General features: G+C 36.6%; 1 protein-coding gene across 3 annotated transcripts in view; it reads right to left on the bottom strand.

Moving 5' to 3' along the window:
* The window catches only part of Psmd11 (proteasome 26S subunit, non-ATPase 11), a 63,618-nt gene that overhangs the window by 8,251 nt on the left and 29,532 nt on the right, over positions 1-25,835 (bottom strand). For all 3 annotated transcript variants that reach the window (XM_047547743.1, XM_047547744.1, XM_047547742.1), the window contains 5 exons: positions 20,451-20,575; positions 12,530-12,601; positions 12,022-12,079; positions 9,410-9,604; positions 4-148 (listed from right to left, as the gene is read on the bottom strand). In XM_047547743.1, the coding sequence (XP_047403699.1) occupies positions 4-148; positions 9,410-9,604; positions 12,022-12,079; positions 12,530-12,601; positions 20,451-20,575 (595 nt within the window). The remainder of the gene's footprint in view (positions 1-3; positions 149-9,409; positions 9,605-12,021; positions 12,080-12,529; positions 12,602-20,450; positions 20,576-25,835) is intronic.

Below are 25,835 nucleotides of genomic sequence, written 5' to 3'. Positions count from 1 at the left end.
TACGTGTTGAGCATGATTTTGCACAGCAACATGTACTTCAGAGATGTGATGGCCTTGGGGCTATCGATGGAGTCATAACCTTCAAATGCCTCATAAAAGTATGAGTATGCAGTTTTCCAGTCCTTCTCCTCTGCTGCATGGATAATACCTGGGCATTAAAAAAAAAAAAAAAAAAGGGAGTAAGAACCATACAAAATTAAAAAACTATAAAAATTAGAGCTGGGAAGGGCCTTAGAAATCTACCCCAAATGCATCAGCTTATTGATGAGGTCAAGAGAGGCTAAGAGCCAGGCAGATTGCAAGGTTGAGGCCAGCCTCAGCAACTTAGAGAAACCCTGTTTCAAAATAAAAAGGGCTAGGGATGTGGCTCAGTTGCTAAGTGTCCCTGGGTTCGATTCCCAATATTTAAAAAAATAATAATAATAATAAGCAATGATAAAGAACCTGTTCAAAGTTACAGTCAACAAGTGTAAGCTGAAATTAGAACTAAAATATTTTTGGTCTCCCACCTCAACATTATATTAAATTCCCAAAGGAGTTAGAGACCCAACTTAATAGGGATACTAAAAAGATAAAGTACCATCTTACTCCCATGCCTAGCACCATCCTAATTCTGCTTTGTTTTGAAGCCAATGCAAAATCATTTACCCTCCATGATATCACCTGCACAAGGTCAGGGAGTTGACCCAAATAAACCTAAATAACTGAATACCTGTTTTTGCGAACATAATGGCAACGTTTTATTATCTTCATAATAAAAAGGAAATATGAAGCCTACCACTGGATCACTTGGCCCTTTCTCTTATCACCTCCCATTAAGAAGGCTCACATCTCTTAATAGCCAGCATTCTCTTAGATCCACAGTTAGGTTCAACACACTCAAGCCTCAGCACAATCTTCATAGTTTTAGCTTTTTCATGGAAAATTGGCTTAGTCTGCCCACCACAGTCACTGTTTCCTGTCCTAATGCCACTTTCCCTGTGCACAAAGAGAATCCTTGCCCTTCTTGTACTATGTCACTTTATGGGTTGGTGTTTGTCACACTTCTTACAGAACAGGTTTTAGAAATTTACTGTGTTTGCAAAGAAAGGAATAACCTATTTTAATAACATCAACTACTTCAAGATAGTTTTTCTAAGCTTGATGTTTTTATACTGAGGCAGTTTTTCATGAAGAGCTAAAGAACCCAACTGCTTTTATTTTCATTTTCAGAATTTCAAACACCTGTCATTAATGGATATGCTTTTACCTAGATGAAATCAGTGCACAGATCTCACATAATGCCAAATCCATAAACTTAACTGTACATGATTAAGCAGTATTTCCTTAGGTTGATACCACAGTTCATTTCACCAATTCTCTACTGTTCAGAAGTTGAGTTTGTTCCCAACGAACCAACTATACTGAACCCACTATTATTTCCAATCTACTCTATCACTTGGAATAATATGAAAATTAGTTCTTTCTAGCTTGAGATGCTTCTAATACCTAAAATTCTGCACTTCTTTATATTCTGTCTGGTCCCTAATGAAGTTAAAGACCTGAGTCCCACCCATTTGTCTACCACAGTGCTTACCAACATTTTCCACATTAAGGTACATATAGAAGAGTAGTTAGCACGGAATATAAAGGTGAAGCTGTTTACACATGTAAACAAGTAATTAATGTTTTAACCCACCTTTAACCCACCTACAAAAAAAACCTGTGGCACATGGAATGCTTGCTGGGAATTCTGACTTAACCAGTTACTGAGTTAAGCCCTTCACCCTACCTAAAGAGCCATATACTTTGAGGTTGGAGATATTAAATCCCTTTTCTATTATTCTTCTTATATATATATTATCATATCTTTTGGGCTTTTTTGTGGGGGGGGCAAGGTATGGAGGATTGAACTCAGGGGCACTCTAGCACCGAGTCACATCCCTAGTCCTATTTTGTATTTTATTTAGACAAGGTCTCAGTGAGTTGCTTAATGTCTCACCATTGCTGAGGCTGGCTGTGAACTCATGATTCTCTTGTCTCAGCCTCCTGAGCTGCTGGGATTACAGGCACATGCCACTATTTCCAGATGAACATTAATTTGAAATATTATACATATAACAAATAAGTATAACTTGTTCCAATTAGGATCCCATTATTGTAGTTGGTCGTGTATTTATATATGATAGGAAAGATATGTCAGATTCATTCTGCTGTCTTTTCTATTACCATCCCCCCTTCTTCCCTTCATTCCCCTTTGTCTAGTCCAATCAACTTCTAATCTTCCCCTCCCTAATTGTGGGTTAGCATTCATGTATTAGAGAAAACATTCTGCCTTTGGTTTTGGGGGGACTGACTTATTTCATGATATTCCCCAGTTCCATCAATTTACCGAAAAAGTCATTCTTCTTTATGGTTGAGTAATATTCCATTGTGTGTATATACCACATTTTCTTTATCACCTAGGCTGGTTCCATGGCTTGGCTACTGTGAATTGAGCTGCTGCTTAAACACTGAAGTGACTGCATCACTATGCTGATTCTAAGTTCTTTGGGTATAAACTGAGGAGTAGGATAACTGGGTCAAATGGTGATTCCATTCCATACTGCTTTCCAGAATAGTTGCATCAATTTGCATTTGTATAAGTGAATCTCTTTCCCTACATCCACACCAATATTATTTACTGTTGCTTATATTCTTGATAATTGCATTCTGACCAGGGTGAGATAGAATCTCACTGTAATTTTGATTTGCATTTCTCTAATTGCTAGAGATGTTGAACATTTTTAAATATATTTTCTGACCATTCATATTTCTTCTTCTGTGAAGTGTCTATTCAGTTTCTTAGCCCATTTATTGACTGGGTTACCTTTTGTGTGTGTGTGTATGTGTTAAGTTTTTTAATTTCGTCGTATATCCTGGAGATTAATGCCCTGTAGGAAGTGCTGGTGGTAAAGATTTTCTCCCATTCTATAAGCTCTCTGTTCATGTTCTTGATTGTTTCCTTTGCTGTGAAGAAGCTTTGTAGTTTGATACAATTCCATTTATTGATTCTTGATTTTACTTCTTGCACTTTAGAAGTCTTACTGAGGAAGTCAGTTCCTAAGCTGACATGGTAGAAAGTTGGGTCTACTTTTTCCCTCTAGTAGGTGCAATCTCTCTGATCTAATGCCTAAATCCTCGATCCACTTTGAGTTTTGTGTAGGGTGAGAGACAGAGGTTCAATTTCATTCTACTACACATGGATTTTCAGTTTTACCAGCACCATATGTTGAAGAGGCTATCTTTTCTCTAATGTGTGTTTATGGTGCCTTGTCTAATATGATATAACTGTATTTATGTGGGTATAACTCTATCTTCTAATCTCTTCCATTGGTCTTCATGTCTGTTTACCATGCCATTTTTGTTACTATAGCTCAGTAATATAATTTAAGCTCTGGTATTGTGATGCCTCCTGCATCACTTTTCTTGCTGAGGATTCCTTTGGCTATTCTGGGCCTCTTATTATTCCAATGAATATTCATGACTGCTTTTCCTATTTCTATGAAGAATGTCATTGGAATTTCAATAGGAATTGCATTAAATCTATATAGCTTAGTAGTATAGCCATTTTGACAATATTAATTCTGCCTATCCAAGAGCATGGAGGATCTTTCCATCTTCTAAAGTCGTCTTCAATTTCTTTCTTTAGTGTTCTATAGTTTTCACTGTCAAGGTCTTTCTCACTCTTTTGTTAGATTGATTCCAAAATATTTTATTTTTTCCGAGGCTATTGTGAATGGGATAGTTTTCCTGATTTCTCTTTCAGCTGATTCATCATTAGGGTATAGGAACTTAACTGATTTAGAGTTGTTAATTTCCTATCCTGCTATTTTGTTGAATTCATTGGAGTTCTACAAGTTTTCTGGTGGAGTTTTTTGGGTCTTCTAAACATAGAATTATGTAGTCAGCAAATAGGGATATTTTGAGCTCTTCTTTTCCTATTGCTTTTCCCTTTAATTCTATTACTCTTCTTAACTAGAGACAACTGGAGGAAAATGTGTCACTCTCTGAAGTCATGGAGAGCCCCTTCTAGAACCCAATAAATTAAGCCAGGTATAGTGGTGCATACCTGTAATCCCAGCATCTCGGAAAGCTGAGGCAGGAGCAGTGCAAGTTCAAGACCTTCAGCAACTTACTTAGTGAGGCTCTAAGCAACTTAGCATGACCTTGTCTCAAAAAATAAAAAGGGCTGGGAAGGTGGCTCAGTAACAAAGTGTTTCTGGGTTCAATTATCAGTCCTCACCTCCCCCCCCAAAAAAAAAGAAAGAAAAAAAGAAACCCAACAATTAATGCTGCCAAACTAAATAAAACACATCCCTATTGAACCACACCTCCCAGCACAGAGCTAGGAGCTAACAGATCACACCCAAAATAAGTCCAGTTAAAAAATTTGTTTTAAAAAGCCCAAAAGCTGACATATTATTTTCTCCAACACATAAGTAAATAGGGGCCACATATGTACCAGGAACAGCATGGTTAGCATGAGGTTTATTTATAAAAAACAAAAACAAAAAACTGTCATTTATTCAACACATTAATGAACGCCTGCCATGTGCCAAGCATTGATAGAGCATCTACAGAGGACATAATTATGGAAAGGCCCATACTACCAAAAGTGCTATACAGATTCAATGCAATTCCAATTAAAACCCCAATGACGTACCTTACAGAAATAGAGCAAGCAATCATGAAATTCATCTGGAAGAATAAGAAACCCAGAATAGCTAAAGCAATCCTTAGCAGAAAGAGTGAAGCAGGGGGTATCACAATACCAGATCTTCAACTCTACTACACAGCAATAGTAACAAAAACGGCATGGTATTGGCACCAAAATAGACAGGTAGATCAATGGTACAGAATAGAGGACACGGACACAAACCCAAATAAATACAATTTTCTCATACTAGACAAAGGTGCCAAAAATATGCAATGGAGAAAAGATAGCCTCTTCAACAAATGGTGCTGGGAAAACTGGAAATTCATATGCAACAGAATGAAACTAAACCCCTATCTCTCACCCTGCACAAAAATCAACTCACAATGAATCAAGGACCTTGAAATCAGACCAGAGACCCTGCATATAGAAGAAAAAGTAGGTCCAAATCTTCAACCTGTTGGCTTAGGATCAGACTTCCTTAACAGGACTCCCATAGCACAAGAAATAAAAGCAAGAATCAATAACTGGGATAGATTCAAACTAAATAGCTTTCTCTCAGCAAAGGAAACTATCAGCAATGCGAAGAGAGAGCCTACAGAGTGGGAGAATATCTTTGCCACTCATACTCAGATAGAGCACTAATTTCCAGCATATATAAAGAACTCAAAAACTCTACATGAAGAATACAAATAACCCAATCAACAAATGGGCTAAGGATATGAACAGACACTCAGAAGAAGATCTACAAGCAATCAACAAATATGAAAAAATGCTCACCATCTTTCGTAATAAGAGAAATGCAAATCAAAACTACACTAAGATTCCATCTCACCCCAATTAGAATGGCGATTATCAAGAATACAAGCAACAACAGGTGTTGGAGAGGATGTGGGGAAAAAGGTACACTCATACATTGCTGGTGGGGCTACAAATTAGTGCAGTCACTCTGGAAAGCAGTGTGGAGACTCCTTAGAAAACTTGGAATGGACCCACCATTTGACCCAGCTATCCCACTCCTCGGCCTATACCCAGAGGACTTAAAATCAGCGTACTACAGAAATACAGCCACATCAATGTTCATAGCTGCTCAATTCACAATAGCCAGACTGTGGAACCAACCTAGATGTCCTTCAATTGATGAATGGATAAAGAAACTGGTGTGTGTGTATATATATATATATATATATACACACACACATATATATATATACACACACACAATGGAATATTACTCAGCTATAAAGAATAATAAAATTATGGCATTTGCAGGCAAATGGATGAAATTGGAGAATATCATGCTAAGTGAGATAAGTTAATCTCAAAAATCCAAAGGACGAATGATCTCACTGATAAGTGGATGATGACACATAATGGGGGATGGGAGGGGGGCAAGAATGGAGGAAGGAGGGACTATATAGAGGGAAAAGAGGGGTGGGAGGGGTGGGGGGAAGGAAAAAATAACAGAATGAATCAAACATCATTACCCTATGTAAATGTATGATTACGCAAATGGTATGCTGTTACTCCATGTACAAACAGAATCAACATGTATCCCATTTGTTTACAATAAAAATAAATTAAAAAAAAATATGGAAAGGCCCTCAAGAAGATCATAGTCTGGTAGAATAGTTGAAAACTAACACAGAAACAAAGATATTAATACTACAATGTGTACAAAAGAATATACTTTTGGTAGGGAAGTTTAAAATCAAAGAGGAAAGTACAGAGGGTTTACTATCTGAACTAGATCCAGATGGATGCAAAGGAGTTTGCAATGAAGGAAGGGTGAAAGAGGAATTTTAAGGAAAGAAGACAAAATATAGACAGGGGACAGGGATATAATTCAGTGGGTAGAGTGCTTGCCTCTCATGCACAATGCCCTGGGTTCAATCCCTAGCACCAAAGGGAAAATAAAAAGCCAGGCTCGGTGGCACATGCCTGTAATCCCAGTGGCTCAGGAGGCTGAGACAGGAGGATCACAAATTCAAAGCTCACCTCAGCAATGGTGAGGTGCTAAGCAACTCAGTGAGACCTTGTCTCTAAATAAATTACAAAATAGGGCTGAAGATGTGGCTCAGTGGTCAAGTGTTCCTGAGTTCAATTCTTGGTACCAAAAAATAAAATAAAAATTAAAAATTAAAAAAATTAAAAAACATATTAAATACACATATAAAATATATACGTAAGTTGATAGATTCCATTAACAATGAAATGAAATCATATATATTATATATATTATACATATGATATATATATATATATATATATATGAGAGAGACAGAGAGACAGAGACAGAAGCAGGAAGTAACATGGAACACCCAAAGACCATGAAGTCTTTCAGTGACTATGACTAAAATCCAGAGATGAAGAAAAAGAAAGGATGCCTTCCTTTTGAATGTCATGTTAAAGTTACCTTTACTTTTAACCATTAGAGAATTTTAAACAAAGGAGTTACAAAATCGGATTTGGTTTCAGAAAAATAACACTGGGGCCAGATAAGGATGGATTAGAAAAAGTGACTAGGGACAGTTAGACCAGTAAAAGATCATTCAAGCCTTAATTACCAAGGTAGCTTGTACAGAATAAAAAGAGCAAATCTGGAGACAGATTCAACATGATCTGATAACTGACTGGTATGAGGAGAGAAAGAAGAGTCAAAATTACTCTGATGATGAAAGCTTGAACAACTAAGTCAATACCATTAACAATGAAATGAAATCAGAAATGACAGCTGAAGAGGGGAGTTGGATATTTAGTTTTTGATATGTTCAGACTGAGATACTTATGGGATAGGTATGTGTATCTTTAAGCAGCTAGAACTTTAGATCTAGAGAGGGAAGCTACTAGAAATCTAGAGATCACTACTGGCAGCTAAAGCCATGAGAGAATATAGGAGTAGACAGAAAATAGGAAAAACAGGAAGGGAAAAGAACTAAGAAACAAACACTTGAGGAACAGCCACAATTAAAGGACAGTGGAAAGAAAAGGAAATGGCAACATGTGGCCATAAATAATAGTCAAAGGACACAAATCAAGAAGATGGTTTAAAAAAAAAAAAAAAAAGATGGTGATGTCAAGGAAGTCTAGGGTTCAACAGGGCTATTTGACAAGTCTGACCCCCCCACCCACCCACAAAAGTCAAGAGATTATAAGGGAGTTATTGACTTCTTTCAAGGAATCAGCAGAAATACAAAGTAAGGGGCTATGGTTGTGGCTCAGTGGCAGAGTGCTTACCTAGCACATGTGAGGCACTGGGTTCGATCCTCAGCACCACATAAAAATAAATAAAATAAAGGTATTGTGTCCATCTTCAACTAAAAAAATTTAAAAAAAGAAAGAAACACAAAGTAAGGACACTCAACTTTTTCAATAAACTTGATATAAAGAGAGCAGCAATTTAAAACAGAGAAAAGGCTATGGTTTTTTCAGATGCAGCAGTTCAAAGACTGAGAGGCAGATCTGAATGGAGAGGAATGACTAAAGACATAAAATGGAACAAAAGAAAGGTGGAAAGGTGATACAAATTCTGTAGAGGAAACAGAACTAAAGAAGGTTCAAATTGAAAATGGTCTTTATTTCTTTTGAAAAGTAAGATACAAGTTCAGTTCTTGACCACAAAAGGAAGGGAATAGTCTTGGTGGCTCTAAGTGCCAATACTTGGGTTTAAGTTGGGTACGGCAACAACAGTTTCACATTCATCATCTTGTTTAATTCTCACCAAAATTCTATAAACAGATACAATTATTTTTACCATTTCACAGATGAGCTGAAGTTAAAGGTAAAGATAAATTAAGTAATTTTCCCAAGATCAAACACCTAGAAATCAGCAGATCTAAATATTAACCAAGGAAAGGCTGTTCCTAGGTTATGACATCTCTGAGAGGCAAGATGGGCAAATATTATCTTTACAGATGAGACAGATAATATCAGTGCTTTAACTAGTCTTTTGAGCCAGGTGCAATGGTGCACACTGGTAATGCCAGCAAACTTAGGAGATTGAGGCAGGAGGATAGCTAAGTTTGATGCCAGCCTTGAGCAACTTAGAGAGGCCCTCAGCAACTTAAGGAAACATTGTCTCAAAAGTTAAAAAGATAAACTATGAAAGAAATTTTTTTTAAATGACCGTGATGTAGCTCAGTGGTAGAGCACCTCTGGGATCAATCCCTAGTACTACCAAAAACAAAAAACAAAAAAGCACTAGTCTTCTATCTCCAATTCAGCACTCCTTCAATAATGATGCCTCTGATAAAAAAAAAAAGATGCTGCAAACAAAAAGTTTTTCACCAGTCAATCCATGGCTTCCTAAGCCCAACATTCATACACTCTATCATAAAACTATGTACTACACACAATTGATGGTATCTTTCTACAGCCCTAACCTAAGGTGCTTTTAAAAATTCAGTAAATTTTATGAAGGTCTCCAAGAGTTAACAGACTTGGATTAGGTTGATCTTAAAGGGAGACTTTCAAACCTAAGTGAGACCTCTCCAGGGTTTGGTTTTAAGTCATGTTGCCTGGCTAAGCAATGATAAGCATGTTTTTAATATATTTTAGGCACTTAATAGGAAGGGGACAGCTAATTAGAAAGGTTCTCTTCTAACTGGTTTCCTTGAGGAAGATTAAGTCAAATCAGACCATTATATCTTCTCCAGCCCCAAATCCCACTCCTTCCATATGAAAGATAAGATGAGCGCTAAGAAAACACATCCCAGGAACAGCTACGAATGTTACCTGACTGCATATCCAAGGTGGCTTGCAATTTAGGGGGGCAGTAGATGGCATTTGCTGTGGTTCGAGCGGAGGTTAAGGCAGCTCGAGCCTTCGGCAGATTGCTCAGAGCATGGTATGTTTTGCTTTCTAAAAGTTGTACTTCCACCAAAAGGGCTTTGTCATCCATCTTTTTCAACTCCCGCAGCAACTGAGAACCTGGAAGAGGAAAAAAAGTATCTCTTTGTTAACCATAATCTTAATACCATATTACTGAAAAATCTCACTCTCCTACCTTAATAACACTCAGGATAAAGAAACCTCCCTAAACTCAAAAAGGTTACCTTTTGAGCCCATGAAAGAATTAAGTTTTCCTCAAATGTGCTATCTTCCAAAAAAGAAACACATATCTCATTGAAACTATTTTGCTTCCCAAGGACAATATTGAAGCCAAGAGCCCTCTAAGTTCGCTCCTAAGATTTAAATGTAGTGGGAACCTCTACTCACAAAATGCTAAAACTAGTTATCCAGTTTAGAGACGGACCTTGACCTCACTTCCTATCCAGCAATCACAAGGCTATATAGGAAACACTAAGCACTAGTGCTGGTGGGGCATGTAAAGAGTTCTGGATATGCCAGTGTTCTCTGTATACTTACACCTGGTACCCCATCTTGGATGAGAATGTCAAATTCCAACAGATTTATGCAATAAACAAAAATTAACTAAAAATGAGCCAAAGAATTAAAACTTCTAAAGACTTCTAAAACTTCTAAAAGAAAACACAGATACCTTTGTGATCTTGGAATAGGCAATGGTTTCTTACATATGATACCAATAGAATAAGCACCAAAAGGGGGAAAAATATAAATAGGATTTCATCAAAATAAAATGTACTTCAAAGTACACCATTAAGAAAGTGAAAAGATAATCCACAAAACAGGAAAAAATGTTCACACATCATGGATCTGATAAGGGACTTGTATCCAGAGTAAAACAAACAAAAGTAACTCAATTTTAAAACGAGCAAAGGATTTAAACAGACATTACTCCAAAGACATACAAATGATCAACGAACACACGAAAAGACGTTCAACATTATCAGCAATCAGGGAAATGCAAATCAACACCATAATGAACTACCAGTACATATACACTATGGGGATAAAATTAAAGACAGTGTTGTTGAGGATATGGAGAAACTAGAACCCTGTTTATACATTACTGATGAGAATGTAAAACAGTACATCCATTTTGGAAAACACCTTGGCAGCTCCTCAAAAAGGTAAACAGTTACCATGTGACCCAGAAAATCCACTTCTAGATATATAATCAAAAGAAAAACATCCACTTGAAACCCCATCACAGCAGTTATCATAATAGTCAAAAAGTGAAAAAAAATCCAAATGTCACCAATTGATGGATAAATAAAATGTAAAGGGGCTGAGGATGTAGCTCAGTTGGTAGAGTGCTTGCCTCACAAGCACAAGGCCCTGGGTTCAATCCCCAGTACCGCAAAAAAAAAAAAAAAAAAAAAAAAGTGAAACATCTAAAAAACTATTATTCAACAATAAAAAGACATAAAGTACTGATTATGCTACAACGTGGATAAACCTTGAAAACATTATGCTAAATAAAAGAAGTCAATCACAAAAGATCACATATTGTGCTATCTTCCAGTTGTTCAGGGCATGCACTGGAAATGTATGGAGAATTAATAGAGAATTGACTGCTAATGGGCACAGAGTTTCTTTCTGGAGTGATGAAAAATTCTCAAATTAGACAGTGGTGATGGTTGCACAACTTATCGAATATACTAAAAAACTAATGGCTGGCCATGGTGGTGCACGCCTATAATCCCAGTGACTCAGAAGGCTGAGACAGGAGGATAATTAGTTCAAAGCTGGCCTCAGCAAAAGCAAGGTGCTAAGCAACTCAGCAAGACCCTGTCTCTGAATAAAATACAAAATAGTGCCAGCGATGTAGCTCAGTGGTCGAGTGCCACTGAGTTCAATACCCAATACCCAAAAACAAACAAACAACAACAAAAAAAGTGTAGTAAATGTAATAGCCTTTAAAACATTTGCAATTTAAATATTAAATCCAGCCAGGTGTGGTGGCACACACATCTGTGATCCCAGCAACACAGGAGGATGCAGAAGGATCATGAGTTCAAAGCCAGACTCAGCAACTTAGTGAACCCTTAAGGAACTTGGCAACAACCTGTCTCAAAATAAAAAAAGGGCTGGGGATGTGCCTCAGTGGTTAAGCATCCCTGGGATTCAATCCCCAGTACCAAAAAAAAAATAAAAAATTAAGTCTGAAATTTAACAGGGTGCTATATGCAAATTAGAAATACTGAAAAGAACTTCAGGTATTTCAATGGAATGGATTGTTCAAATCCTAGGACACTTAAAAACTGACCCTTTTGTCCTCTAAATTTAACAAATTAACTATAACCAGTTCCTCAGTACTTTCAAATAGCATTTTTCTATGACAAATTCCATAAATGTAAGCTACCTTGATTCCTTAGAAATAGGTAGAATATAAAGTATTAATAGGTAATTAATAAGAATAACCAGGTTTAGAATACAATTGTTTAGCTAGCTGTCTTATTAATTTCTACCAATTAACTTACCCAAGTGCAATGCTTCCTGGTACCTCTTGGTATCAAAGTACAAAGAAACCAGTCTTGCCTAGGGGAAAAAAAAAAAAAAAAAGCATTGACTGAAGGAAAAAAAAAAAAAAACAAAGCCACAGAAAGAAATCAAAGATTTGATTTCAGTCACAGAACTGTTACTGTTGAATATCCATGCCCTGATGATAACATCAAATGCAGCATAACGAATGATTTAGACCCCAGTATTGTCTCCTATTATTGCCAAAGACTGACTGTTAACTTTACCATGTTGCTGCTTTTTATCAAGTCTATCTCAAAACTTCAACCAGGGCAATTTTCACAAATGAGACAACTATCAATCTTTCAGTGACTGGATAATTAACAAAGTTGTTGAAGATACTTTTCATCAGGATTTCATAAGATTTAAATGTAGTGGGAACCTCTACTCACAAAATGCTAAAACTAGTTATCCAGTTTAGACACAGAATGTCTGAGAACTGAAATCAGTGCAAATGTGGACACATACCTCCAAAGCTTGGCGTAAGAAAGTCCTCTTCTCTGATTTGGCCCATTCAATGCACTCTAAACACAACTCGACCTGCAATAAACACAGTACATGCAACATTATGTCCTCACATTCTTCCCACCAACTATGCTTTGGAGAACAGAAGAGTTTTAACTCCTTCCTTACAAATTACTCATACTGCTCCATTTAGTGTCTGATTCACAGTGTCTCAAATGTATAAAGGTACATCATAATAAAGAATCAACTTGATATTTTACACATAAAATCTCTTGTATTTAAACTGCTCTTTTGGAAAAGACTCTTCTAGCCAGGTGCTGTGGCACAGACTACTCAGGAAGCCAAGGCTACAAGAGGACCCAAGTTTGAAACCAGTCTCAGAAACTTAGGGAGGTCTCAAAAATAAAAAGGACCAGGGTTCAATCACCAGTACCAAAAAGAAAAAAGGGGGAGGAGACATTTCTACCTTCCTAGGAGACATTCAGAACTCCCCAAAACATATGTAGCCCGGTAATGTATATTTCTGGGGAAAGCTTTGGAATTTTTAAAGCAGAAATTTCTCTCTGAATAGTTGGAAATAATAATGGCAATGTGTTTTTGTGAATATACTGGCAGTAAAAGGGAATGTTCTCAGCCTACTCACAAATGTTGGTTCTTTTCAGATTCTAAGTACAACTAACCAATTCATCATCACCCATAAAGCAAACAGACACAATAAACTTAGCTTGTATTAAAGAGAGTAAAAAAAAAAAAAAAAAAAAAAAATTAGCGTAAAATTTAAAAGGGCTCTTAAACTTTATTTAAAGAAACTGAACCCCCAGTTCTGTCACCCAAGCAGTGATATAAGAATATAAGATACAAAGTAATTAATACAAAACAGTGCTCTATGCTAGACTAGCAGACCATCAGTTATCTTTGACACACTAAGGTTTGACAAAGTATCTATGAAGTACTACAGATCTTATTTTACTTCTACTACTATGAGTTTTGTATGAAGGTTGTTAATTAGATCAAAAGGCAAAAGGAAACTCAATTTTCCAGAAAACTAACTGCTAATACAACAGACAGACAGGCAGGCGCCAGTAATCCCAGTGACTCAGGAGGCTGAGGCATGAGTTCAAGGCTAGCTTCAGCAACTCAGCAAGGACCTAAGCAATTTAGTAAGACCCTGCCTCAAAAATAAAAAATTAAAAAGAGCTGGTGACTTAGCTCCCTGGTAAAGTGCCCGGGTTCAAATTTCAATTCCAAAATAAATAAATAAATAGACCTTTGCCTTTAGATCCTGAATTCAATCTCAGTAAATAAACTAATGGATGATAGTTCATGGTATTTAGATGATTCACCACTAAGAGATTCAATGCAATCTTTACAAACTCCTCACTGCAGCCCCCTAGTGGCTACCTAGTCTCATAAAAATTCTACAAAATTAAGAACCCAAAACCAAACCAAAAGCAAGGCAATCATGATTTCAGAGTTTTGAGGTAAGTTCTGGGAAAAAAATCAAACTCAAAGTATTATCTCTGTTCATGATATATGGCACTAAAAATATTTTGCTGAATATTTTAACAAAAAAATACAAGAGTCCTACATGCGTTGAGAGGCTAAGAAAAGCCAATCGGTTTTACCCAAGGAGCTTTTTAAAATGATACCTGGATGCCAACTTGGTACATTCCTCTATATTAAGTTACACTTCAATAAACACTCTGAACTATATCTAAGAAACAAATAATTCTACTCCAAGATTTCACCTACTTTAATTTCTCTGATAGTCCAGATATTTTCCTTTCTTTCTTTCTGTGCTGCAGTGAAACTCAGGGGTGCTTTATCACAAGCTATATCCCCACCCCTTTTCATTTTTCATTTTGAGTCAGGGTCTCATCAAGTTGGTGAGGCTGGCCTCCAACTTGTGATCCTCCTGCATCGGCCTGATATTCAAGATATTAAGTGACCTGCAAAAGGTCACATAACACCTGCTGGGACCAGAACTTATCCCTAACCCCAGTGCTCTTTTTACCTTAACCCAGACTTAATTTAAGGTCAGTCTATTTTCAGTTAGAGTACATGATTTACATTATCTAGAACTGTAATTAGTGAAACCAACACTTCAGTTCCCAGAAAAAAATTTAAAGGCCACTAAGCTTTGCTATACAGCTATTTTGTTTGAGAAGCTTTGTGCTTTGTTAATTGTAACAATGACTGATAAAGGGCATAAGCCCAGGTTTCTGGAGGAAGGCCCTGACTTAAATTCAAAAGCTCGATATAATCAAAATTAAATATTTGAAATTTAAACTAATACACTAAACCATGTCTTTACTTGTTTTGGGGGAAGAGAGTGGGAGGTTGTTTTTGCTTTTCGTTTTTTCAGTGCTGGGAAACAAACCCAGGGCCTTGCATATGTTAGGCAAGGGCTCTATCACTGGGCTAGATCTCCAGCCTCTCTATTACATTTTCTTTCAAAATACCTGAATTAACTAAATTCCTGAGAGGAAAAAACAATTATTATTCCACAACTGAAATTCTCTAGGCCTTCTGGTTTCTTAAAGTGTGCTATTACATAAAAACACTAGCAGAAATGTAATACCACTTTTCTCATTTTTTTATTTTGGAAAATAGTTACATTTAATAAAAATATATATGTGAAAAAAAATTTTTAATGTGCTATTACATTCAGTTGAACAGGCTACCAACAATGGCTTACACAGGCAACTCCCTAGAGATTCCTAAAGGAAACATTAATTTGAGAAGTTCAATTTACTATTTGGCAAGGGTCTGGCTCATTCTTCTCTCATTATACTTTTCCAAATTCCCTCACCATGCCAACCACCAATCTTAACCCCCAACCTCCACTCTCCTGTATATATACTGCCCTTACTTTCTGGGCTCCAAATCTTAGCAACACAACCAGATCCTAACCTGAATCACATATTCTTTAAGAACAGAGTAAGTTGGAAGATTGTTCAGTAAATACACCTGACTTACAGCTGGCCCCTATACAGAAAAAGGCAAGGAAATTTCTCTCCCTCCTACTCGTGATAACAAATTCTTTAACACAAAACTCTAACTCTCTTAATGGTCTAAAACTTCCTATTTTGATTCAGGCATCAATAATACTATGACAGTGATCCATCCATCTTGCTTCTCCATCCTTTTCCATCATCCAAAGAATTTTAAAGAACAAAAAATGAAAACTGATTTCTAAGTCAGAATCTGAATGTCGCCTAGAGAGGAACTGTGATGCAAGCACCCCATGCTTACATCTTCATTCAATAAACTCAGATCTCAATTCAACACAGTATTTTATGGGCATCTACCACAAAATAGGCATAATGCACACGCTCTTTCAAGTACTAGTTATGTAATTGCTTTGAGACAAACTACTCTAAGTGCCAGTGATACAGCAGTAAATAGGAAAAAGCAGCTATCCTCAGGAACCATTTATCCTAAAGGAGAAAGAGATGTTAAACAAGTAAATATGAAGTAAAGCAGAGATTGGGTACTTTAAACAAGGTGATCAAAGAAGGTCTCTGAGAAAGCAAGATGTGAGCAAAGACTTGAAAAAATGTGAAGAAAAATACCCATGTTATGATCAGGCTGAGATACCACTTCACCTGCCATTTGGTAGTCTTACAGGTTACCTCAAACACCTGTATGCTGTTTTTGGTTTTTATTGTATAGTCAGTATACAAAATTTGTTTTGAGTTTAACTTTGTAGTATTTTACAAAAGCACTGTGTAGAGTCAAAGAATTATATTGAATAAACCTAGGATTGGGGGGAAAAAAAAGATCAGGCTGAACAATCCAGATGAATATAAATGCGCCACAGCTAGAACAGTTTAAGGGTTTATGGCAAAAAGGACAATATGCCAGTTGTAAGGAAGTAAAACAGAAATCAATGTACCAGATATGGTCAGAGGTATACTATGGTAGCTATGGCTAAGGAATTTAGACTGTACTGGGATGAGGAAGATCCTTAGGTAATGGTAAGGTATATAATGCTTTGCCTGAATGAGATTATATTAAAGAAAATAAATCTACAAGTAATTGTCATACAAAACAGAATAATCAGAAATACAAGAAATACAATATGTAATGTGGATCACTGAAAAAGTGATGATCACACCAAAGTCAACAAGGAAAGATTTTCAGAGAAGGTGAACCTTGAGATAGGACTATGGAAGGAAAAGGTATGGCAAAAGGAACAGACAGGGCTGTTCAGCAAATATCCAGGCACCTAACATAACTGACACATTTGGTAAGTTTAGTAGAGTACCAGATCATCAAGCTACTGTAGAAAGCTATATCACAAAATACCAAAAACTACGTAACTCTGCTGAAAATGGAGAGCCACTGAAGGCTCAAGATGGAGAAGAGGGAGAGAAATGAAATGATTAGAGTAGTGAGGTTTCTGCTATAACAATTAGGCACCAAATCAGAAGGTAGTTGTAAAGAGAAAACAAATACAAAAGGGGTGGAGGAGCAGACACTGAAAATGGTTGCATGAACAAAATTTACAAATGGTTGGATACTGAGGTTGGTAATACTGAGTAGGGTCATGGTTGAAACAATCTGGATGATTCATAATCTGTTTCCCAAAAAAGCAAATAACCTATTATCCACAAAAACTACCAAAAGATCCACCAACTTGGGAGGCTGTGGAAGGAGGATCACAAGTTCAAGGTCAGCCTCTGCAATCTATCAAGAACCTGGTTTGAGATCTGGGAATATAGCTCAGTTGGTAGAGTATGCACAAGGCCCCAGGTTCAATCCCCAGCACCACAAAAACACAACAACAACAACAGAAAAAACTTTATTGGGGCTAGGACTGTAACTCAATGGCAGAGTGCTTGCCTAGCAGATGTGAGGCACTGGGTATAATCCTTAGCACCTCATAAAAACAAACAAATAATATAAAGGCATTCTGTGCATCTACAACTACAAAAAATTTTAAAAGGTAGGGGACAAAGTCAGGCCAGGCGCACAGGTACACACCTGTAATCCTAGCAACTCAGGAGGCTAAGGCAGGAGATTGCAAACTCAAGGCTAGTCTCAGCAACTTAGCAAGCCCCTCAGTAACTTAATGAGACTGCCTCAAAAACAAAACTGGGGGATGTAGCTTAATGGTAAAGTGCTCCTGGGTTCAATTCCCAATACAGAGGGGATAAAATATACACATACACACTTATATATAAATAAAAAGAGCAAGGCATAGTGGTGTGCACCTATAATCCCAGCAACTCAGGCTGAGGCAAGAGGATCACAGTTCAAGGTCAGTTTCTGCAACTTAGTAAGACCCTGTCTCAAAATAGAGAATCAAAAGGGCTAGGTACATGCTCAGTGGGAATGTAATCCTGGGTAAAATTCTGTTCAGTTGAATAAGACTCTGCTCTTGATTTAAAAAAAAAAAAAAAAAGCTTTCATTTAACAGTAAAGTAACACTGATAGTAAAAATGAAAAATGCCTACGAGTGCTTCCTCACACTCAAGGAAAAAGAAGAAAGGTGGCTACTTCACAAAAATGTAGACAATGGTAATGTATACACACAGTTAAGGGAAAGTTTCACCAGATGTATAGTCACATGACAAAGGCTAGTAAATCTCATTGGTCAATTATAAGACAGAACTAAACACGATTAGCATATACTTCTACAAAGAGACCTGATCATTAAACAAATACAGTTCTGCCCAGTGCAGTCAGCTTTGTGTTCTAGGAAAGATCAAATTCCACAGACTTTTGTGTGCAAAGGAGTAGCTTCTCTAATTTTCCTGCCCAAAAAGTTCCAGGAAATATTTGCTGACTCTTTTTTGCAGGGTGTGGGTGGGTACTGGGGATCAAACCCAGGGGTGCTTTACCAGTGAGTTATATCCCAAGCTCTTTTTTATTTTGAGACAGGGTCTCACCAAGTTGCTTAGGGCCTCACTAATATGCTGAGGCTAGACTCAAACTTGAGATCATCCTGTCTAGCTTTCTGAGTTGCTAGGATTATGTGCCTGCACTACTGCTCAAATTATTAATAATTTTCAAACTAACAATTTATTGATCACTCTAATTTAAGATGTCCTACTTCAAATAAAAGATGGCACCACTTTCACGAGTACAAGGTACAATTGTTTTAAAAGTCAAGAGTTAGATAAGACTGATATCCCTAATAAATATCACCTTTTCGGGGCTGGGGTTGTAGCTCAGTGGGAGGACACTGGACTCACATGAGTGAGGCACTGGGTTCGATCCTCAGCATCACATAAGTAAATAAAATAAAGGTACTGTGTCCACCTACAACAAAAAAATTTTTAATTGCCTTTTCTTTTATTCATAAAAATAACTCTAAGTCAGGCACAGTGACACCTGCATATAATCCCAGAGACTCAGAAGGTTGAGGCAGGAGGATAACAAGTTGGAAGCCAGCCTCAGCAACTTAGCAAGGCCCTTTGCTACATAGTGAGATCCTGTCTGAAAATATAAAAAATAAAGAGAGCTGGGGATATATAGCTCAGTGGCAAAGCACCTCTGGGTTAAATTCCTAGTACCCAAAAATTAAAATTAAAAAATAACTCTAATACTTTGGTTCAAAAGGCAGTCATCTAACTATTATTTATTTATGATCTACTATCAATTAAACACAGTTCTGCTCAAAACAAACATTTTGTACAAAAAAAGTTTATAAATAAGCTTCAAAGAATCATTAAGGCAAGAAACCACAAAAGACATGATTCCAAAGTGGGGCTCCGTGTGCCCTGGGTTTCTAAAATTCATTTTTTATTCAATATGCTACTGTGACCTTTTGTATATTTTACCTAAATACCCACAAAATCTACAGCAAACAACTAGACATATAGCCAATTAACAATTCTAACTCCTGACAATATATCATTAAAATTTTATATATGTTCATTATCAGCCTTCCCTGTTAAAATCCTCATGAGAGTAGTGATAGTGCGTTTTTACCATGTTTCCCAGTACCTAACACACAGCAGATACTCAATAAATCCTGATGAATGTATCCACAGTAAAGGTAATAACTATATTCTTCCTAAAAGATTCAAGCAACTGCAATATATCCTTAAGTCTGTCACTGTTTACAGAATGATTTTTAATTTTGGTATATGTGTTCTCCTGAATTACAGAAGCTATCATATCTTCATAAAGGTCAGAAGAAGTTCAGTCATTAGAGAGAGGCACTCTTCCATTCAGTTCAAGGTCTAGTTTGAATTTGTAAAGAACATATACAGAGTTGGGCATGGTGGTACAAGCCTGTAATCCCAGTTACTGAGGAGGCTGAGGCAGGAGATCATTAGTTTGAGGCCAGTTTCAGCAACTTAGCAAGACCCTATCTCAAAATAAATAAAAAGGACTGGGGATCTAACTCAGTGGGAAAGCACCCCTGGGTTCAAACCCCAGCACTGGAAAAAAAAAAAAAAAAAGAGAGAGAGAGAGAAAGAGAGAGAGAGAGAGAGAGAGAGAGAGAGAACATGTACAGAAACATCAGAGTCACTTCCGCACACATGAGACACAACAGATGGATGCTCACCCCTCAATAAAGGCATGTACACAATATAAAACATGCCAAGAAGGGATGCCACAAGACTTAATTATAGATCATAAAGAGCTTTGTGACACAAGATGAAAGGTACCACAGACACAGAAAACATTACAAAGGTGTGGCAATACAATACCTCAAAGACAAGAATCAGTTTGTGACCCTGATGTAATGAGGATTCCAGGGACCACTGACAATCTCCACTTACAAACCAAAGCATGGAACAGACCCAAAGTATCAAATGTCCTGTAACAAAGAGAAACTGACATGATAAGTTCTGAGCCATCCTCCCAGCTGTCCCTTCAACATAGTACCACAGCGAAGCAGGCATTTCTCTCACTGAAACACTTTTTTCCATATAATCTACTTTCTGTCATTATCAAAGCTTACCTCCTGCCCTGTAGCTGCTTCCATATCAAGAAACAGATCAAGAAGAGACCGGACCAGACGAGCTGCTTTAGCTTTACTGATGGAATTCAAGAAGGGTCGTACATACTTCAGGAGTCCCCCAAGTTCTGTATGGAAGGCAATCAAGTAAGAAAAAAGCAAGCATCAATATCAAGGGCAAAATATCCATTAAAACTAACTGACCCAAAAATCATAAAAATCAGGACTTAAATCAGTACTTTCACCACTGAAATCAGTCTAAATGAAATTTACCAGGAATTTAAAACTGTCCCAGCAGGAAAGAGAGTAGCAAAAGTTAATATCATATACCAAATTTGTATTCTCTTCCCTTCTCATTCACTGGATTACTATGAAAATCCAGAAAAAAAAATCTTATATCTATGCCACCTTAATAAAAGATAATGTGCGAAGTACTCCTCAGAGTTTTCTAGACCATGAAATGTGCTATACTTCTGCACACTTCACAATCAACAAATACCAGGCTACAGAAGTATTTTTCTTTTTTAATTCCCAAGTCTGCCTTTGTAGTTCTCCTTACACAGAGATTTTTCAATTCCAAGTTCCTTCCCTTCTCGAAGTAATTCTTGAAGTACCCCCCAGTTTAACTTTTAGCAGTATCACTTCCTTGGCATTCTTCTGAATAAACTCTCCACACAGAGGTTAAAGTGTTTTGCCCTTACACAGAGGTTAAAGTGTTTTGCCCTTAAAGTTTTATTATACCCTGTTTTTTAAAAAAAAATTCCCATTTATCTACAAAACCTAAGTCTTAAAAAACTCTCTTTCAGTAAGAAAAATGCCTGCTTCTTCTCCCTTGCAGAAGAGGACAGTACATGAACGCTAAAGGAGAGATTTTAGAAAAAGTAAACTAGAGATACATGCTTGTCAAACAAATAAAAATTAGAGAATGTTTCTACTAAACAAAAGGAAGTATTTTTGGAATATAGGTTAAAACTACCTTAGTGCCACTGCCTCTTTAGTACTCTCCAACTGTAGACTCACCCTCCTGAGAACTCTAATTCAGGGCAAGCGATCCTCACTCTCCTGAGAACACCGATCCGTGTCCTGAAATGCTCATCAGCCTGAATAGTCAGAGGATGCACAGGACTGTGTCAGGTACTAAAAAGAACTCTGTATATTATATAGAGTTCAAGTGTCCCTTCACTCCCAGTACTGACCTTTGATTCCCCAATCTTTTTCCCATTCTGCCCTCTCATTCACCCTCACATACAATACATTCCTGCTTTCAAGTTAAACTCATCCCACAATCAATCCCCTCAGACATGTCTTCCCATCTTGTTGACTTATGTTAAGTTTTCCATAGCCTTTGAGGATCAAAGTCCTATTAAGTTTTCCATGCTAATTCCAGTCTACAGTGATGTTCCCCCTCAAATTGCTTTTTACATTTATGCAAATGCAAATTTCAATTACATAATCACATAATTTTTTTATCTTACTTATTTAAGTGGTGCTGGAGATGGAACCCAGGGCCTCACACATGCAGGACAAGCACTCTACCTTGAGCCACACGCCCAGCCCTTTTTAAAAGTAGTCTAGTGAACATTCCTTCTCCTACAGCATTTCCTCCTATGCTTGAACAACTGTGACTTCTAATGACTAAAATATTCGGAAAGCAGTCTATTCCAATGTGATCAAACCAAATTATTCTTTTATGAAATACAAATCTATACCTCCTCCCATGATTTCAAATATTTAAATATAACTATCATTTATATGTCCCTAACTTTCCCTTTCTCCAAGCTAAGTATCTTTAGCTATTTCAATTGTTTCTCCAATGTCCTGCTTTCTAGAATACTTATCCCTTCAGTTGCCCTCCTCCGAATAAGCTCTAATTTTTAAAGGTACTTGTGATATGTTATAGCACCCAGAAATGAAGAAAATGCTCCAAGAAGGGTATGATAGTAGGGCAAGAGGTTTAATTCACTATCTGGTTACTACATATACCACAAGATAGCATATTCTGCTTTTTCCAATAGTACTCTTTGTGTAGACTGAGTCCTTTAAGATCTTTTTTGCATAGACTACTGTGGAGACAGGTAATTCCCCATCCTCCTGTGTTGTGATAAATATTTCAAGTATAATAACTTTATTCTTATCACAAATGAATTTAATACTGGCTTTGGCAGTAACTGTGAATTTTAATTGTCCTCTACTGTACTGAGTCATCTACAAAAATAAGCATGCCTTTTGAAATGGCTTTATCCATACCAGATGCCAACCAGCAAAACAAGGATAGACCTTATGACATGATACTAGAAACTTTTCTTCAGACAGACAAATGACACATTTGTTAACACATTTCAGATACAGTTATTCAGTCCACTATAAATTCCTAACCTGTACCTGCTATGTTAATATTATGGTAAATGTTCAAATATTCTGCTTACATCAAATAATACAGCCTATTTTCATTTCTCTAATCCAAACGGTGAATTTTTTTTTCTGTGAATGGCCAGATAGTAAATATTTTTGGCTTTGCAGGTTATATTGTCTCAGTGGCAAATATTCATCTAAGTCATTATATAGTAGAAAGGGAGTCAAAGGCAATATGAAAATGAGTGGATATGGCCATGCTCAACAAAACTCTGTTTTCAAAAACAGGTGGCAGAATCCCTGCAAATATACCAGTTCTAAAGGCATCTCTTCAGAATACATTGCTGTAAGTTATTAACATCACCTAATCAAATAATCTGTCCAAGGCTAGGGCTGTAGCTCAGTAGCAGAGCGCTTGCCTAGCACATACATGTGAGGCACTGGGTTTGAGCCTTAGCACCACATAAAAATAAACAAATAAAATAAAGGCATTCTGTCCATCTACAACTACAAAAAAAGAATTTTAAGGAAAAAAAAACTCTACAGAACTTCTCTGACTTTAGTTTGTAATACATAGATCTATTCTCTTCATTATCTTTTTGAAATGTGAAATAAAATTTACCTATCCTTAGTTTCCTTATACTTTTCCATCCTCCACGACTTTTCTAGAGTAAACAGCTCTATAGTTGAATCTGATAGAACTAGTCTTTTGATAATTAAAGTCGGAAAATGTCAGAAACTTATTTATTTAAAGAGACTATCTGCTCTCTCTTCTCTCACCTACCTGAGCTTTTAATTCTCTTTCTGATGTTATTTCTATCTTTTTTCTGTTTGAAAATCATTTTCCTTCCTAGAAAAGGCAGAAGTAAAACATGAGCTAAGCAGTCTGCCTTTTTCTCCAGCACCTGATAGCATTACAATATTTTCTTTAAGCAATGAGTGTTATTCTTCTTACCCAAATAGAGAAACAAATTATCTTAGTTGCCATTGTTCAAGAGTTCATTTTTTAGTCTACTATTGTTTTATATTCATTCTTACATATACTCCCTATTACTTTCCATTTTTATATGTTCAGAGTTTAAAATTCCCATAAAATCATACTGATGTCTTCCCCCCATTCTCACTGGTATTTGCAATTATATGACCAAAATCTCCCTAGAAACCAACAGATTTCTTTTAAGAGTCTCAGGCTTTGAAATCTATAGATTGTGAGCCTAGGCATCATCATGTCTGTGATATTCGGCACTATTTTCAATCACTATTACACATCAAACATTGTCTTATTCACAAATCCCCAAGTGACTAGTGTCAGTCAGGGACCCAATCTTAAGTTTTTTGAGCAGAGTACTTAGCACACTGTTAGACTAAATGCATAATAAAGCAAAACTGAAAATGAATGGAAGATTAATGGAACAGATTTCTGTTCTCAGGAAACTCAAAAATCAAAGGAAACAAACAATATGAATCTATCCATTATTAACAATAAAGGCAGGTAAATGAATTTAACAGGCCCGAAGACTTCCTTAGGATTTCTATTGTGTAAATACCTATACTCATCAAATGTCTTAGAAAAATAATCTAGGAAAGTTTTTGAAAACTCTTATAATTCACCTATTAAGTTCCAATAGGGTCAGGCATGGTGCTGCATGCCTGTAATCCCAGAGACTTGAGAGGCTGAGTTCAAGGACAGCAACAGCAACTTAGTAAGATCCCGTCTCAAAATAAAAAAGTCTTGAAAAGGGATGGTGATATAACTCAGTGTTAAGAGTACCCCTGGGTATTTAAAAAAAAAAAAAAATTCCAACAGGTTTAGCAGTATACTTCTAAATTGATCAAAATATCGGGTCACAAGGAAGGACGACAAGGAAGAAAGATAAATAAGCAAAAAACAGGAATTTCAATAAAATAATAACTTCTCTTGATAAAAGTTACTGAAGCATTGACTGTATCTACTACTCATTATTTTTAATTATCCATGACACTGGAAGAAAGCAGAGATTTGAATACTTCAACAACAAAAAAATCTTCACTTCACTTGGCTTTATAATTCTTTCAGTAAAATTATCTTATAGATTATATTTTGCAACTGTTTTGGAAATTAACTCACAGGCAAAAGGAATCCATAAATAATATCAAACAGGAAAAAAGTTACCCTAAGCTGAAAAAACCAATACCCACCACTGATAATCCATAAGTAACTATAGGAAAGCAATAACCACGATGCCATGAGGCAAGGAGCTCTGAAGTGGAACTATGGTGAGTTCAAACCCTGGCCCTACCATTTATTGGTAAATTTTTTAATTCCCCTGTGCTCAGTTTCCTCATGCATAAAATGGGTAACAGTATGTACCATTAAAACGTTTCAAGGACTCAAAACATTAACCATGTGCATGTTCAGAAGAGTTTAGTTAGGACTCAAAATTCATTAGGTATGGTCCTTCTTATAGTTATTTAAAAATGATATTTTAACTAAGCACAGTGGTGCGAGCCTGTAAGCCCAGCAATTTGGGAGGCTGAAGCAGGAGGATCACCAAGTTTGAGGCTAGTCTCAGCAACTTAGTGAGACCCTATCTCAAAATAAAAACTAAAAAGGACTGGGGGTGTAGTTCAGTGGTAAAGCACCCCTAGGTTCAACCACCAGTCAGAAAGAAAGGAAATTTTAAATTAAAAAAACCCATGTAAAGACATCCTCAGAATTTCATATATCTTTACTCAACTTTCTACTGATTGAGCTGATAATTTAAATTACCCTAATTTTTAAAAAATCTTAATTCTCAAGTTCAAGAAGTTTTGGTAAGTTATTTCTATCATCTCTTGAATAACTACACAATTTGGGGGATGGTAATTCATGAGGGCACTTTCCACAGTTTAATCTATTTTAATTTATTCTAATCAAATATGCTCTACATTCACTTTTTTTTCCCCACAGTCCCAGCGATTGAACCCAGGGCCTCACACATGCTAGGCAAACACTCTACCACTTAGCTATGCCCATAGTCCAAAATTCACTTTAAAATGAACAAAAAAATAATTAAA

The sequence above is a fragment of the Sciurus carolinensis genome, chromosome 3 (genome assembly GCF_902686445.1).
Source record: "Sciurus carolinensis chromosome 3, mSciCar1.2, whole genome shotgun sequence".
In the NCBI taxonomy this organism is placed as follows: domain Eukaryota; kingdom Metazoa; phylum Chordata; class Mammalia; order Rodentia; family Sciuridae; genus Sciurus; species Sciurus carolinensis.
The sequence above is the reverse complement of the archived record's forward strand: the minus strand, read 5'-3'. Positions and strand labels throughout refer to the sequence as shown.